Source organism: Camelus ferus, chromosome 9 (assembly GCF_009834535.1).
Source record: "Camelus ferus isolate YT-003-E chromosome 9, BCGSAC_Cfer_1.0, whole genome shotgun sequence".
Lineage (NCBI taxonomy): Eukaryota > Metazoa > Chordata > Mammalia > Artiodactyla > Camelidae > Camelus > Camelus ferus.
The window spans coordinates 73,719,686-73,735,670 of record NC_045704.1 but is presented as its reverse complement, the minus strand read 5'-3'; the positions used below and the strand labels follow the sequence as shown (position 1 = coordinate 73,735,670).

At 33.1% G+C, this 15,985-nt stretch overlaps 1 protein-coding gene across 6 annotated transcripts in view; it reads right to left on the bottom strand.

The window, feature by feature from the left end:
• Positions 1 to 15,985, bottom strand: part of RNPC3 (RNA binding region (RNP1, RRM) containing 3) — a 51,815-nt gene that overhangs the window by 32,968 nt on the left and 2,862 nt on the right. For 4 of the 6 annotated variants that reach the window (XR_004322701.1, XR_004322700.1, XM_032487219.1 and 1 more), the window contains exons 3-10: positions 11,987 to 12,105; positions 11,212 to 11,295; positions 10,700 to 10,811; positions 9,563 to 9,631; positions 8,280 to 8,422; positions 5,812 to 5,937; positions 2,985 to 3,136; positions 692 to 853 (exon numbers count right to left, since the gene is read on the bottom strand). Coding sequence is in view for 4 of the 6 variants with exons in the window: in XM_032487219.1 (XP_032343110.1) it covers positions 692 to 853; positions 2,985 to 3,136; positions 5,812 to 5,937; positions 8,280 to 8,422; positions 9,563 to 9,631; positions 10,700 to 10,811; positions 11,212 to 11,295; positions 11,987 to 12,105 (967 nt within the window). In the remaining 2 variants the exon portion in view is untranslated. The remainder of the gene's footprint in view (positions 1 to 691; positions 854 to 2,984; positions 3,137 to 5,811; positions 5,938 to 8,279; positions 8,423 to 9,562; positions 9,632 to 10,699; positions 10,812 to 11,211; positions 11,296 to 11,986; positions 12,106 to 15,985) is intronic. The other 2 variants (XM_032487221.1, XM_032487220.1) reach the window with 1 other exon arrangement.

Genomic DNA, 15,985 nt, shown 5'->3' with positions numbered 1-15,985 from the left:
TATTTGTGTAATTGTTTTAAAGTCAATCTCCCAAACTACCATGCACCAATATATTCAAATGTAAGATGAAGTACTCAAATGTAATAATCAAGTATTTCAGACAAACTGGGCTTCTGAATCTCTATACAGCTACTCTTATTTAGTGTCAATAGTCTGTTCATTACAACTAGGTATTTTAAGCAAAAATGCTAGTTGCAAGTCTATTTCTCATTATTACAGGAAAAATTACATGTTACAGTGTCAATCTAAAACCCCTAAATATTTTCCTAAAATATACTAAAACAGGAAAAATCCATGTTTAGAGATGAAATTCATAAACACAGGCTTTTAATCATCAATAATTAGAACTGTTTTTTTAGACAAACAACTGCTTTGCATACATCTCAGACATGGTATTGTGATGGTTGATCAACTATATCCAGAATAAAGAACTCCAGACTGTGGGTCACACTGAGTTAAGATGTCATATAAAAGTTTCAAGAATGAAAACAAAACATCTTTCTAAGCAAATATAGACTGGAAATATCGTAATGAGAGACACTTTCCTCCCTATAAAGAAGTACATCACCAAAAGCAGTTATTAAAAACATTAACTGAAGACATGTTTTGAAGTATGTGCTTTAATTAAAGTAAACAAAAGGAAAGATTTATTTTGCTTCTGAAGGGCCAAAGGCAGAATTCATGAACTTACCTTCTCTAGAAATTCTTCCCTTTTCCAATTCCCTTCTAGAAATACATTCTGATGGCATCTCATCAGAGTCTTCTTTAACCTCCTCTGCAGTGTTCAAATTTGGTTTTGGAAAGATTTTTCCAAATCCTGTACTGGATGCATCAACTTCAGTAGCAGGTACATCTAAGAGTTAATATTGACATGAGCCATTAAAAATTCCTCCCTTCAAAATAGTTTTTGTTTTCTATTTTAAATTTTTAAGGTATCTTTTAGCACTAAAATTCTTTCGGTGTTTTTCTCAATGCTTTGAAACAGAGGTAAGCAAACTTCTATAAAGGTTCAAATAGTATATATTTTAGGCTTTGCCGGCCATATGGTTTCTGTCATGACTATTCAACTCTGCCACTGTAACATGAAGATGAAAAATAGGACATTTCCATTAGGGATACTGAAAAAAAAAAAAAAAAGCCATTATACCTCTCCCCACCAAAAAACCTCAGAAAAACAAAAAAAAGCCCCCTCAACCCAAAAATAACTGTGGTCCTGCAAGAAGTAAGGAAAAACAAGTATTTGCACAATGAATTATTCATTCAATTAGGAAAAGTTAAACACATTGTGAATTTTTAATTTTAGATTTAGCAACATAATGGATTTCACTCAGAAAATATGAATTTTAGCTTTAGCAAAAATTAAATTGGCTTGGGGGAGAAGGTTGGGAAGGATGAGATTAAACATTCACTAGAAAAATTCTAGTGTACTACCTGAAAAAAAAAAAAAACAACAACAAAATCCTAAAAAAGCTGTGAAAAATGGTGCAAATAATATGCCACATTTAGGACTGTAAAAGTCTCCTCCTAATGTAAAAAAAAATTGTACAAACAGATCTCTTGTGGCCTAAAGACATCAATAGAAACACTTTTAAAATTGTTTTCACTGTTACTTCAGCATCACTTTACACTGATGCAGAATGGGATGATTGTGCCCCTCTCATAAAGGTCTAATTTCTTGAGTAAATTAAGCTTAAAAAAAGTTTGTGTCAAAGGCTGATTAACCGTAAGAAAAAAAAATACAAAAAGAAAAATATAAAAATTGAAACAAACAAAAAAGGAGCTATCTGAAAGGACAATGCATTCTAACTAACCATCAAAGAGATAGGAATTAAAACCAGTTAGTTTGTCACTCAGTATATTTGCAATACTTACTAGAACTCTATCCTATATTCACACAAGTGCTCAAAGATATATGTACAAAAATGTATATTCCAGTATTTTCTGTAATAATAAAAAATGGAAACAACCTCAACTTCTATCAATAGAACATGATTAAATAAAGATTGATATAACTATACTATGGAATATTATGCAGCCATAAAAAGTAACCTATGATATTTAACAAAAAGAAAGGGAAAATAAAATGTTTTTTGCAAGTATAGAATAAGATCTGGAAGGACTAACTTCATACCAAATTATTAACAATGGTTATCTCTAAATAGTGAGGAATGGAACAGTGGGGTTTGAGGTGTTAACTTCTGAAAATTTTCAATGCTCCTGTTTTGATTACATTTTCTATTAAGTATTATTTCTGCAGTTTAAAAATTAAGAACAAACAAATGCTATTATAATACAATATCATATTAATGTTTAAAATGAGCAAATAGAATATCTGTAATTTCAATACATTATCCTTAAACTTAAGAATAGTATCTTGGCAAATAATCTTCTATGTCCTTTAAACAAACAAAAAAAATTACATAGAATCTACCACTCACAAGATTCACACTGCTTGTCTTCCTAACCAATAATACACTTATATTAATAAAACAAGAGAACATCGCATTTAACAAGCTATGAAAAATTATCAATACAAAAAACTCTTCTATTTTAGTGTAAACAGCAGCAAAAATCAGGCTAAATTTCACCCTAAAGTTCATTACTAGCAAAAGGTAACAGTGACAATCTTAACCATTAAGCAACAATTTTAGTTATATAAAAAAGTTTAAAATGGGTAATAAGGGTAGAGAGGGTATAGCTCAAGTGGTAGAGAACATGTTTAGCATGCATGAGGTCCTGGTTTCAATCCTCAGTGCCTCCTCTAAGAACAAACAAACAAATAAACCTAATTACCTCCGCCACCAAAAAATAAATAAATAAATAAATAAACAAATAAATAAATAAAATGGGTAATAGAATTGCATATTTTAAATACAGTTCACAAACACTAGAATACTGAAACACATATGAAATTTAATTCTAATACAAAAACCTGATTGAGAAGAATTTTCACATAGCATATTAAAGAACTAAAATATGCTTACCACAATTTTGTTCTTCACAATTTTGTTCCTTTTCTAAATCTTTCTTAAATGCAGCTGGCATGTCGGTAGATATATGGAATTCAATTTTTTTATTACCTACAGGTTGTGGTTGATCAAAAACATCCGAAGGTAATAGCACTGGATGCAAACTGCTGTTTATATAAACAATCATAGCATTACTTCCTAATTGCAAAGAAAATTCTGAGTAAAACATTATTTTGTATTTATTTTAAATTTAAAAAGCTGACACTAATAAAGCGCTCACACTACATGCAATGAACAAAGTAACTTACATTTAATACTTCAATAAATCCTAACAAATGTTCTCATATGAGTATTATTAAATTCCTAGTTAGGTAAGAGGTTAACGGATGTTAAGAAACTGCATAAAATCATTCAGTAAATGACAGAGACAGGACTTTAGGACTACTGACTCTAAACTTCAGGATATTGACCAACATGCAAAAAAGTTAATTCTATGTTTAATATAAGCATTTTCTGCACTGTATTCCATATACTATATATTAAAAAGCTATGCTATCCAATGGAGTAGCCACATGTGACTAATAAGCACTTGAAATGTTGCTGTACTTATGCTCTAAGTACAAAATATACACCAGAGTTTAAGAACTTTGTGTGAAAAAAAGAAATGTAAAACATCTCTGCTTTTTATGTTAATTATATGCTGAAATAATACTTTAGATATAATCAATTAAATAAAATATATTATTAAAATTAATTTCATCTTTTAATATGGCTATTGGAAAATTTAGTTCGGTTTCCATTACAGCTGACTCTTGAAATACTCAAGGACTAGGGCCCCCAACCCTGCAGCAGTCAAAATCCCATATGTAACTTTATAGATGACCCTCCACATCCATGGTTCCTCTATATCCAGTTTCATATCCAGGGATTCAACCAACCTCAGATCATGCAGTACTGCAGTATTCACAGAAAAAAATCTGTTTATAAGTGGACTCACACAGTTCAAACCTATGTTGTTCAAGGGTCAACTGCATTAATTTTTAATTGTTCAGTGCTGCTATAGACATTAAAAGCATGGGACTGTGGTGTCAAGACATATATAGGTGGTTAATATGCACATTATTTTAACATGAAATAATAATTTTAAAAACCCAAAATTTAAAGACCTTTCCTTTAAAAATGTAAAAGATTATTTTAACAAACTTCTTTCTTCATTTATGAAGTTACTTACAAACTCAAGGAAAATTTACCTTATAGAAAAGCTGAATGAATTTTAAATTCCAAGTAATGGCAATTTTCACCTGAGTAAGATATTAAAATACACAGAATTCCATGGCAAATAGGCAAGTGCAATTTCTGTCATAATTTCAAGCATCATGTTAATGCAAAATGTCAGATAATCAGTCAAAAACGGGAAAAAAGGACAATATATTTCAAACAAAATGCCCAACAATGAATACTATTTCTTTGGCAATTTCTCTACTATAACACAAAGTTTAAGACAGTTAATTTATATCTAATAAAATTCTTTCATACCCATAGCCCTGACCGTTACCCCAAATCTGCATATTTCCTGGAAAGTATATCATAATATAACACAGTCTGAAAGAAATTCTTAATTTTCAAAAAATGTCACTGGCATTACAATGGTTCCCTCAACACATTCACACATCATAACCTAGTATTTAAAGGCAGATATCCCCACATTCTTCTAGCTTTTCCTTTCATCATTTCTATTCCTATGCAACAGATTTTCTTACCTCTGGAAACTTTCACATTTTTATTCACTGCTGGCTATCCCTTCCCTGCCTAATTTTTGCCTCTTATCCTTCAAGCCCAGTTTAAATGTCTCCTCCCACTTAAAGTCTTTCCAGATTTCTTAATTGGCTGTGACCTTTCTTTTTTTACAACCTTTCATTCTTAGCTGTATCTTTTTCTTACGTCATTTTATTATAAATGCTAATGCAACAGAAATCTGTGCATATGGCTTACTTGCCCCTAAGACTATTAACTCACTATTTGAAAAGATGGCATTAAGCTTTGGAAGTATGCTCCAAATCACAGAATATTTAGCAGAGAACTTATCACACATTCAATAAATATCTAAAAGGGGGCTTCTGTGTGCAAGTCATGTGAACTTTTACCTAGTAGGGTACTTTGAAGTAAAAAAATGTTTGATATTAGGTAATGGAGTTAAGAGAAGCTAACAATTTCATATAAACAAATTGGTGATGTCATTATCAAAACTGTAAATGCAGTATAAGAAAGGAATAATGAAAAGAAAGTAAATGAATTTTGTTTTGGATAATATCTTAAATGCCTATAAGATGCTCTTGAGTATGCAAATAGGAAGCTGGAAATGAAGTCTTTAGATCTCAGGAGGTGAAATCTAGAGATGAAGATTTGGAATCCATTAGCTGCAACAGGTGAAACTATAAAAAATCAATGAGATTAACATAGAATTTAAATATAAGAACAGAAGATGACCATAGACAGGAATACATGAAACACAGTATTTGAAAGAAAAAGAAGCAAGTGATAGAGTGAGTAAAGGCACGAAATAAAGAAAATAGGAAGGAAAAGAGGAAGAAAGGCAGTAAGATGAGAAACAAAAAAGAATGATAATTTAAAATTAATCGTGGACAATTTCAAAACCTGTAGTTGTCAACAGTATCAAGTGCTGATCAACTTTGACAGAATTTTGAATACTGTGAATATGGCAAATAAGAAGTCACTGATAAACCAAGTGGACTGATGACATAAAAGCCAGCCTGAAGAATGATGTGAGTTAAGCAGGTAGACAAAATACATACGGAATCCTTATTTTATAATCCAAAATTACCTGTGTGAAGCAGATGATGGTGTATTCAACATATCCTTTATTTTTCTCTTTTTTCTCACATGGCGCTGCTTTATTGTTTTTGGTCTTTTGGGCTGAAGATTTGCTAGTTCCATTAGTTTGGTCATCCTACATTGGAGGAAGAGAAAGTGAAAAAGATTTCTTTACGTAGAAGCATAGCTATTTACCACTGTTTGTATTAAGCTTAAATTTGAATTTAGGCTTATAAATTATAAAATGATTTGTATGGCATAAGTATAATTTCTAAGCCATCAATTAAGATATAATCAATTTGACAAAAGTTTAAGTTATAGATCTCCTTTCTCAACTTTCACCTTAGTTTGAAGGGATTGGGAATTTACTTAATGGCATTTAGTCAATTTTTAAAGACATGTTTTATTATAAAAATTGTTAATTGCCCAAATGACTGAACTTTGATGCCAAAAGTTCACCATTTATACACTAAATATAATTTATGTAACTTTATTGGCCTTTCCTTGACTGATACCCAACAAACATTATAAACATAGTAAAGTTATTTCAATTCATATTCTAATTATTAAAGAAAGCCTGGACTTAAGTACTTTAATTTAAAAACATTTTGTGCATAATTGTTGAAGAGTACCATTATATAAACAAGATAACTTACTTGAGAAATTTTCAAATACTACACTGAAGTAGCTTAATCAGTCAAGGTGTGACAATTAATACCTTGTAAACAACTTATCTCCATTATGAATATGAATAATATTTAGAAATAGATCTTGTCTAGGCTTTCTGGTATCTTCCACAGGATCAGATACAGTGCTTCCACAGAGCAGAAGTTCAAAAACTCTCTCCAGAGTTATATTTGTGAAATTTGAAAGCAAAACAAACACAGTAAAATGCAGTGAAAAAGGAGAACGTGGTTAAAATAAGTTTCAAACCTTTTTCCTTAAGCAAGGAAAAATGAAAACATATGCTATAAATTTATAGTCTCTTAACAACCGTGGTTAACCACAAATTTCATGAATAAATCGTTATATGAAACATAGGTTTATATTCATAAACTAGCTCACCCAAAATATACTAAGCCTCTATAACAGTACAAGGTATATATTAGGTAAGTAATCAATAAACATTTGCCATATAAGTAAGTAGTAGCATGTTTTATACTATTTCCAGAAGATAATAGAGAGGCATGAAACCAGAGATTTGTTCATGCAAAGGCTTTGTTCTGATGACTCAAGATAAATTAACTGAATAATTCCTCACTACACCCCTAAATGGAAACCTAAATAAGCAAAACAAAAGCAAAAAAAAATGTTTTGGATAATCTACAGAAAGTATTTCTTATTACTATCATTATTCTTATAAAGAAAATACAGAAATTAAGTAATTAACTCATTGCAATACTCTACCTTGTTCTTTATTTAGCAACAAGTTACAAAGTTAGTCTATCAAGAACTGCCAGCCTTCCTAAATGTCTCTATTCAAGACAGATGTTCTATTTGCTCCCATTTTTGTAGCTTCAGTCCCACCTATACTTTTACTTTAACTTTCTGCAGAAGGATAACATATATGGAGCCACTACTTGTGGATATTGACTCAGTAAGAGTCAAATTGCTGTCAATTACTTGCATAAATTGCCCAGGTTCTCTGCTTGGGTTTTGACTCATATTGACCACTCCTTCTGAATCTGGCTGTTTGTGTGCATACATGCCTAAGATTTCCATCATTTGCCTATCCAGGTCTTTTAGGCTAGGGGTTGAAAAATTATAGCCAAAGGACCAAATCTAGCCAGCTGCCTGTTGTTTTTTTTTTTTTTTTCCAAGAGCAAGTTTTGTTGGAAACAGCAACACTCATTCATTTAGGTATCATCTATGGCTGCTGTCCCACTACAACAGAACTCTTTGGCCCTATACAGAAAATGTGTAACAATTCCTGTTCTAGGCTATGCTGTGGATTATATACCTGAACATTGTAAGTCTATTGTTCTTTGTGAAAAACATGGTACTAAGTGGACCCTGAAAAAAAGCTGAAACCAGAAGGCAAAATGTCACCTTGTTCTATCTCATCTAGGAATGTGCAAGTTCAAGCGACTCAAATTTTTCATCATTTGGCACATGCCCATGTCTGCAGAAGACCATAAAAGCACTGCAATGATTGATTTTGAGGTTACAAATAAATTGTAAGAAGTAGGCAAATCTGCAAATACAAAATCAACAAATACTGAGGATCAACTGTACACTATAATCGTCAATCCAAAAAAGTACTCATAATACAAAAATTTTCCCTTAGGTCTTGATATCTAGTCTCAGGCCTCTATAGCTATTATGTACGCCTTGAGGGGTTGGGGTGCCAGGGAATGGACAAATTCTAAGGACCCAAATTATGAAAAACTATAAGAAAAATTAAGACAAGCAAGAGAATCTCTTTCCTCTATTCTATGTTTCTTAGAATCTAAGCAAATATTATTTGACATTACAAACCTCTGACGGTCTTCATCATCACTGCTTTCATATTCGGATTCTTTACTAGATAATTCCTCATCTTCATCTGGCAAAGGAGGTTCCTCTGGTGGCTGAGGAGATGCAGGTGGAAGAGGTGCATGTAATGGCATATAATCTTCATACTAATTGAAAAAAAACAAAACAAAAATACTTTGGCAATCTACGATGTTTATAGACTAGAAAACCATTTTCATTCAGATACATGATTCTCAAATATCTCTACCTCACGATCTTCTTTTACACATTCAACACAACTTGAATGAACACCTGACTTGGCAGACTGATCACAGTGATCACAAATCTGTTTCTTCTTCCTTGGCACCTAGCTGGACTAAATTTCCACACCTCCCTTGCAGTTAGATTTCAATTAGGTTTTAGCCAATGGAATGTTAGCATAAAAAACTCCCACTCATATAATCCTCTCTTTCTTCTTGATTTGCAAGCTGCATGGTAATGTCCTCACCAACCTGGGAATGCACAAAGTAAAGATAACTTTGGTCTTCTGAATGACCCAGTAGAGGAGAAAATCATTCCGCCCTGCTTTTGGAATGGAACTGGCACGAGCAAGAAATAACTCATATTGTGTTAAGTGACTAAGATTTGAGTTTTGTTAGTAATAGCTAGCATAATCTTAACTAATATCCCTGCAATGTGCCAGGCAATGAGGTGCTGATGTTACAAAAAAAAATTATGAAGCTAATAGTGTACACATTAGAAAAGCGCCAATACACAATATAAAAGCATTTTTTCTATTTAAATGTTAGCCCTCAAAATAATTTCTCATTGCTGTTATCTAAAAAAGTACTAAGAGTACTACAGCAAAACAATAATTAAAATTATTCAAGAGTAGACATAGCCTATGATCTAAATTATTGATAGATTTGCATAGTACATTCTAATTTAAAAAATCAACCTTTCTTGTCTTCTGCAAATGCAGTATTTTAGCAATAAAATCAGAACAATGAAAATTTTAGACAATTCAGTTGTTAAATGTAACTATCTTACAGGATGGCACAATGTTCGTCAAAGGACCAAACAATAACACTAGCAGAAATGATGGCCTCTATTACCAAAAGCATCTCTTTATTGTTCTGGCTTTCCCCACTTTCAGTTCCCCATTTGACTATTATGTTAACTTTACATTTTTTCTTTATTTTCAATACACATTAGAGGTCACTAACACAATGTGTAAAAATTTAGCATCAATAGTCTCACTTCAGGAAGACAAATTTTGAATCTTAAAAATTTAAGAGCTTTCTTACCATGGGAGGCCGTGCAGTAATTGGTCCAAAAGGTGTGGGCAAATTCATTTTATTCATAAGATGAAGCACCTTAATGAAAGCAGTAAAACATTTAAAATCAAACAGAAAAATGATTGAACTCAAAGATGAAAACTTTGCAGTAACACTATTGATTAACTGAGTGCAAAGGAAGGCCCACCTCTTGCCTTTATAATCCCAGGACAGGGCTAAACTGGTATATCTCAGAAAATTAGCCCTCCTAAAATGCTTGATAATTCTACAAACACTATTATTCTCATTATTAAAAATGTTATGTTCTTACAATGTAAAAGTCTACTGAAATGTTATTTTTCCCCTTACTGTGAAATTATGAAACAAAGAGAAATATAATAAAGTAAATAAACAACATCTATATTTTGCACTTCAAAGAAGTATCTTTTATTGTCAGTACTCTCAAGCATTTACTAAGGGTCCACTATGTCTTTTTCTTTAAGAAAGGATAAGGTGTATGCTGACGTAACAATTACCAGAAATTGTATTTCCCAAATTAGCTTATGTTTTAGTATTTTAAAACTTAAATATGTTAATTTGTTTATGCTATAGTTCATAAAAGCTTTTACTTTAATGTAGTAATTATTTCATTACCTTTTGCAATGGACTGAGTGTTTGTGTTCCCTTCCAAAATTCGTATGTTGAATCCTAACCCCCAATATGATGGTATTAGAAGGTGAGGCGTTAGGGAAGTAATAAAGTCACGATGGTAGAACCCCCATGGATGGGATCAGTGTCCCTTATAAAAAGCACAACAGAAAGCTTTCTGACCCGCTTTCAGCTATGGGAGGATAAAAACAGAAAACGGCCATCTACAACCCAGAAGAGGGCCATCACCAGAGCCTAATCATGCTGGCACACTGATCTTCAACTTCCAGTCTCCATACTGTGAGAAATAATTTTCTATTATTTAAAGTCACCCAGTCTATGGCACTTAGTTACAGCAGCCTGAACTAAGACACCTTTAAAATACTGAAATATCATTGTCTGCAACAATTAGTCTGATTAATACTATCATTTTTTAAAGTATGCAAATTAGTATGAAAAACAACATGTCAAGTTATACCAGTATTTACTTTGAGGAACATTTACTTTGATTCTACTTACCTGTACATAGAACTTAGGCACACTTGCCAAAGCATTTACTATGTTTGCTAGGATTGTGCTTGAAGGTGGTGGGTACATATACTTGAGGCATGAATTTAGAGGAAAAGTCAGCCTAAAAAATATTTTAAATGTTTATTATATTTTAATACATTTCATATCAATAACTCATCTTAGGTAATCTAGAAACATACAAATTGCTCAAATGATTCAATAAATCTAAGAGTACTTTGTTCTTAACAGATCCAAATGAGTACATTTAAAAAGAAACTTGCCTTCTGATTACATTATAGAAAAATATGGCATTTCTTATCAGAGCTTATAACTGAACATTTTAAGGAATCAAATTCAGTGACAAACTCTTAAAGCTCAAAATGTTTAATAAATACATTAAAATATTCATCATGCATAATAAAATATCCTTTGAAAATTATCTTATTTGCATAACCTCCCCTGCCACCCTTTACCCAGTACAAAACCAAAAGAACAGTGAAATACAAACAAAAAATGCTCACCCATGGTTGGGTGCAATTCCATTTTCTACAGTTAAACAACCAAGTTCTTTCTTTTCTTTATCATCTTCCACAGGATCATCAGATCTAAGAGATACAGAATCAAAGTTGATTTTATCTTAAGAAACAAAATTATAAATTGCATACAAAATGGACATACTATCTTTTCAAACATGGCATTATGAAAACAGTTCCACAATAAGTAAAACTTTTAATTATTTCTTAAGCAAATGGAAAAAAATATCTATTCCAGATATATATAAGGCATGGCACATTTTCATTTACTCTTCACATCAACCCTACGAAGATGGTATGATAAATCTCACTGAACAAAAAAAAAAAATTGAAGTTCACATGGTATAAAATAGTGGCACACAAATTTCTTTAATGAACATCAATGAGGGCTCGTTAAAAGTCAGGTTGCTGGGGCCTTGCCCTCCTCCCCACTCTCAACTCTAAATCTCTGATGCATACAAGGACTTTGTATTAGTTACCTTCCCTCCACTTAAAGTTGAATGCTTTTCATTCTACTCTCTTACCACTATACATTGATTAATTCTTAATATTAAATCAACAGTTAGGTTCCTAACACATAATTAGGAACAAATAAATATATTGCTTTTATGTACCAGATTCAGCAGAGATGTAATCATTTACTGTTCCAATTATTTACTTGCTAGTCTGAAAACAATCCAAGAGCAATACAACTAACAATTCAAAACAAACAAACAAACAAAAAACACTCTACAATGTCAGGAAAACCTAACTATCTACATACCTTTTCTTTTTTTCAGTGCCTGAAGAGGGACACGGTGAATGAACTCGATCTTGCTCTTTTGCAAATTCAACAACTAAAGTATGACCTAAAAGTTTCAGCTGATGCAGTCTTGTCAATGCCTTCAGCGGGAAGAGCAAGAGTAAAAAGTTTGATAACTGTGCCAAAAATTATTTGCTAGAGACCATATACAAAAAAATTTATACATGTTTTTCGTTGATGCTGTTAACACTCCCTTGGCTATTTCTTACCCAATTCTAATCTCAGGCTTCCAAAGCCTTTATTACTTATTAAGGGATTGCCTTCTATCACTTAGCAAAAATAAGATCTAGTTAAATCCAACTCTGCTTATACCCAGGTAGCTAAAAATGGTCAGAAAAACAAAAATAATGAATTGAACTGGTCTCACTTCAAATTCACGACCACAACCATCAATCTGAGGGTGAAGCCATGGAGTTATATATTACATTCTTAGTTTATATTTTTCTACCAATCTCTAAGACAATATTTTGTACTTTCTCCTCCTTCCTAACATCACAATAGTCCTATACCATTTTTTTAGCCTAGGACATTACTTTCTACTCTGAGAAAACTACAGCAACTAGTAGAAAACTTCGTATTTCCCACTGTAACTCCCCATCTACCAGCATCTGCATCCACATATTCTACCTTCCATCTATTATCACATACTAACTATCCATGTTTTTATTTAAATCTAGTTGTTTAACTTGTATACTAAATCCCAGCCTCTCTTCTATCATCCCTCTGGAATTATACAGGGGGTGTTCTTACCTACATTGCTAATTTTCTGTCCTCTAATAGATCATTCACATCAGTATAAACATACACTCGTTTCTCCCACTCTAAATGTATTTTTTCTTCACCTACTGATCCCACTTACCACTGTCCCCCGACCCTCTTAAAGTACTCTTGCAGTAAAATTCCTCAAGAGTTATCTATATTCTCTCTCTCTTTTTTTTTTTTATTTTTAAACTTTTTTATTTTGGAATTTTTAAGCACACACAAAGAAGAAAGGAGTATAATGAAACCCCAAGCAGCAGTCATCCAGGTTAGAAACCATCAACGTGTTGCTGTTTATCTACACCCTCTTCTTCTTTCTCTTGTTCTGCTCACAAAAGCCTGATTTAGGGGAGGGAGTTGGTGCCTCTGAACAAGAAGGATCGATTCCCTTCCTTCAACCCTTGGTAAGGGGGGGGGGGGAAGGCTGTTGCTTTGGCCCTCCTGAGTCTCAAGGAAAAAGGGGAAAAGCTGGTGTTTCGATGTCATGAATTATGGGAAAGGGGGGAGGGAGGTGCTGGGTAAGATACAGGTCTAGATACAGGTCTAAAATTCCTCTCTTTCCATTCAATCTCAACCTCACTCGAACCAGGCTTATGCTTCAATCAGTCCACTGATACGGCTTGTCATAAACAATTCTGCACTGCCACAGGAATGGTCAACGCTCAGGCTTCATTTTACTGCATTTAACACAACCACTTCCTCCTTGATAGATGTTCTTTATTTGATGTTTAGACACTATAGTTTTCTGCAGTTTTTTTCCTAGCTCATTGATTTCTGCTCTTCAATCACTTTGCTTACACCATCCCACATTCTTAATGCTGGCATATTCCAGAGGTCTATTAGTGCTCCTCTTTATCTAATCCAGCATCCTAAATTTAAATACCATCTCTGTGCTGATGATTTCCCAATTTATAACTTCAGCCCAAACCTCTGTCCTTAAGTCCAAGGACATATATCCAAACTGCTGGATAGCTCCCCTTAGGTGCCTAACAAATATTTTAAAATCAACACTTCAGAAACTGAATCACTAATCTTCTCTCCCCATCCCCCTTCAAATGTTCTCCATCTGGAGCCTTCCCCATTTCAGTTGATAGTAACTCCCTTCTTTCACTTATTCATGTCAAAAATCTTGGAATCATCCTAACACCTCTTTCCCACATTGCATATCCAAGCCATCACGAAATCCTGTTGGCTTCCACCTTCAAATTATATCCAGACTCTCACTACTTACCATCTCCACTGCTACCACCATGGTCCAAGCAACCATCATCTCTGGACTGAATTACCAGTATAACATTTTAACAAATTTCCGTTTCTACGCTTCTCTGCCTTCCGTCTATTTAACACAAAGTGATTCTTCTATATGTTACTGCTTCGCTTACAGTACTCCAGTGGCTTCCAATTTTACTCAAGAGTAAAATCTAGGGCCCTTAAAGATAGACATGATATAGACTCTTACTTCTCTGACCTTGAATGCAATCATCTCCCCTCATGTTTTCTGCTTTAGTCACACTGGCTTCTTTGAACATGACAGGCATGCTCCCAAGAGCCTTTGTTCCAGCTACTCTTACTAAAATGTACTTCCCCCAGATATTCCCTTAGCTAACTTCCTTCAACTCCTTCAAACTGTTGCTCCAACATGACCTTAACTACCTTAACTACGGCTTAACCCTTCCAACCCAGCACTCCTGATCTTACTGCTTTCTTTTTTTCCGTGGCATTTATCATTTTCTAAAATATTATACAATTTACTAAGTTTATTATTTTTGGTCTGTCTCCACTTTTGAGAATGTGAGCTCCAATGAGGGCATAAATTTTTCTTTTATTCACTAATATCCCAAGACCTAAAGCAGCACCTAGCACATAGCAGGCACTTAATATTTTTTGAACAATTGGAATTTAGGCCTTATCTGGAACTACAATTTTATTCTACTATCTTTATGCATCTTTATTTGACTCTATTATACAAAACAAGTTTTTAAAAGTTTCAGTAATTTTCAAGTCCCTAAATCAACTCCAGACCTCTTCACTATCAGTGAACCTTTAAACTGTCTGAAATACAACTGAATTACTTCAACATTCTTCCTCTCAAAATGGATGTCACACACTCTCTTCAAAGTTATGGCTTTTAATTTTTAATGTTAACTAATCTCCCTAGCTCTCTCAGCTACTTAAACATTTCTCTCCTTTTGTTCTAAAAATCTGTCAGTTAAGTACATTCTAGCCTAAAAGCCCTATCACTGCTACTACCTTCTAATTCTTCTCTTCAACACAAACATTTCCCAAAGATAACGACTGGTTCCACGTTCTCTCCTCCAAGTTAACCTTGACTCTAAAACAATGTGGTTTTCATTACCATATTTTAACTATAACTTTTTATGCTAGATTTCAAAGAACCTTTTCTGAAAAAAAGCTTCCTATACTTTAAAAATACTTATAAAATGAATGTCTTCTATAATCCTACCCTCAGAGAAAGACATTTATTACTCAATTTGGTGTATAGCTTTGTCACATTTTATTCTATGCATAAACCAGCATACGTAGTATTAGTTTTCCAAAACTCCAGGGCTGCATTATACATAACGTTTTGTATTTTTATTCATGTACTCTATCTTAGTTACATTCCTTATTAATACATATTCATTTAACATCATTCTCCTACAGCTGTAGTCCAGCTTATGAATATATAATTTAAAGTGTCCCTTCCCCTTATTGAGAATTTGGGTCATTTCTATCATTTAACAATAAAAAGTACTTTACTAACAGACTGTGTTCATTCTTCCTCTTGTGTCATCACAGGATCTTATCTTTTTAAAACTCTCCTCTCTTTGCATTCATTAGAATTTATTTTCTGGTTCTACTTTCTTTTTAACTTCTTCCTCCCAGCCTTCTTTGGCTGGCTCGTCTTCCTTTGGGCAACCATATCCATGAAGAAACTCCATTTTAAGCCTTGCCTCAGCTCTAGATCCATATTTTAGTTGTTTTTAAAATATTTCCAAATAGCCCACTGACTCCTCAAAGTTAACAGGTGGCATGTGAATTTATTACCTACCTTTGCAAACATCCTCTGAATCTTGCCCTTCATGTCAGCTAATGTAATAACCCAATAACAAGGCACAAAAATCCTCAAGTATTCCCTCTCTCTGAACCACTACATCTCCAGGGATCCCAAGACCTACAAACACAATCTCTACCAAATGT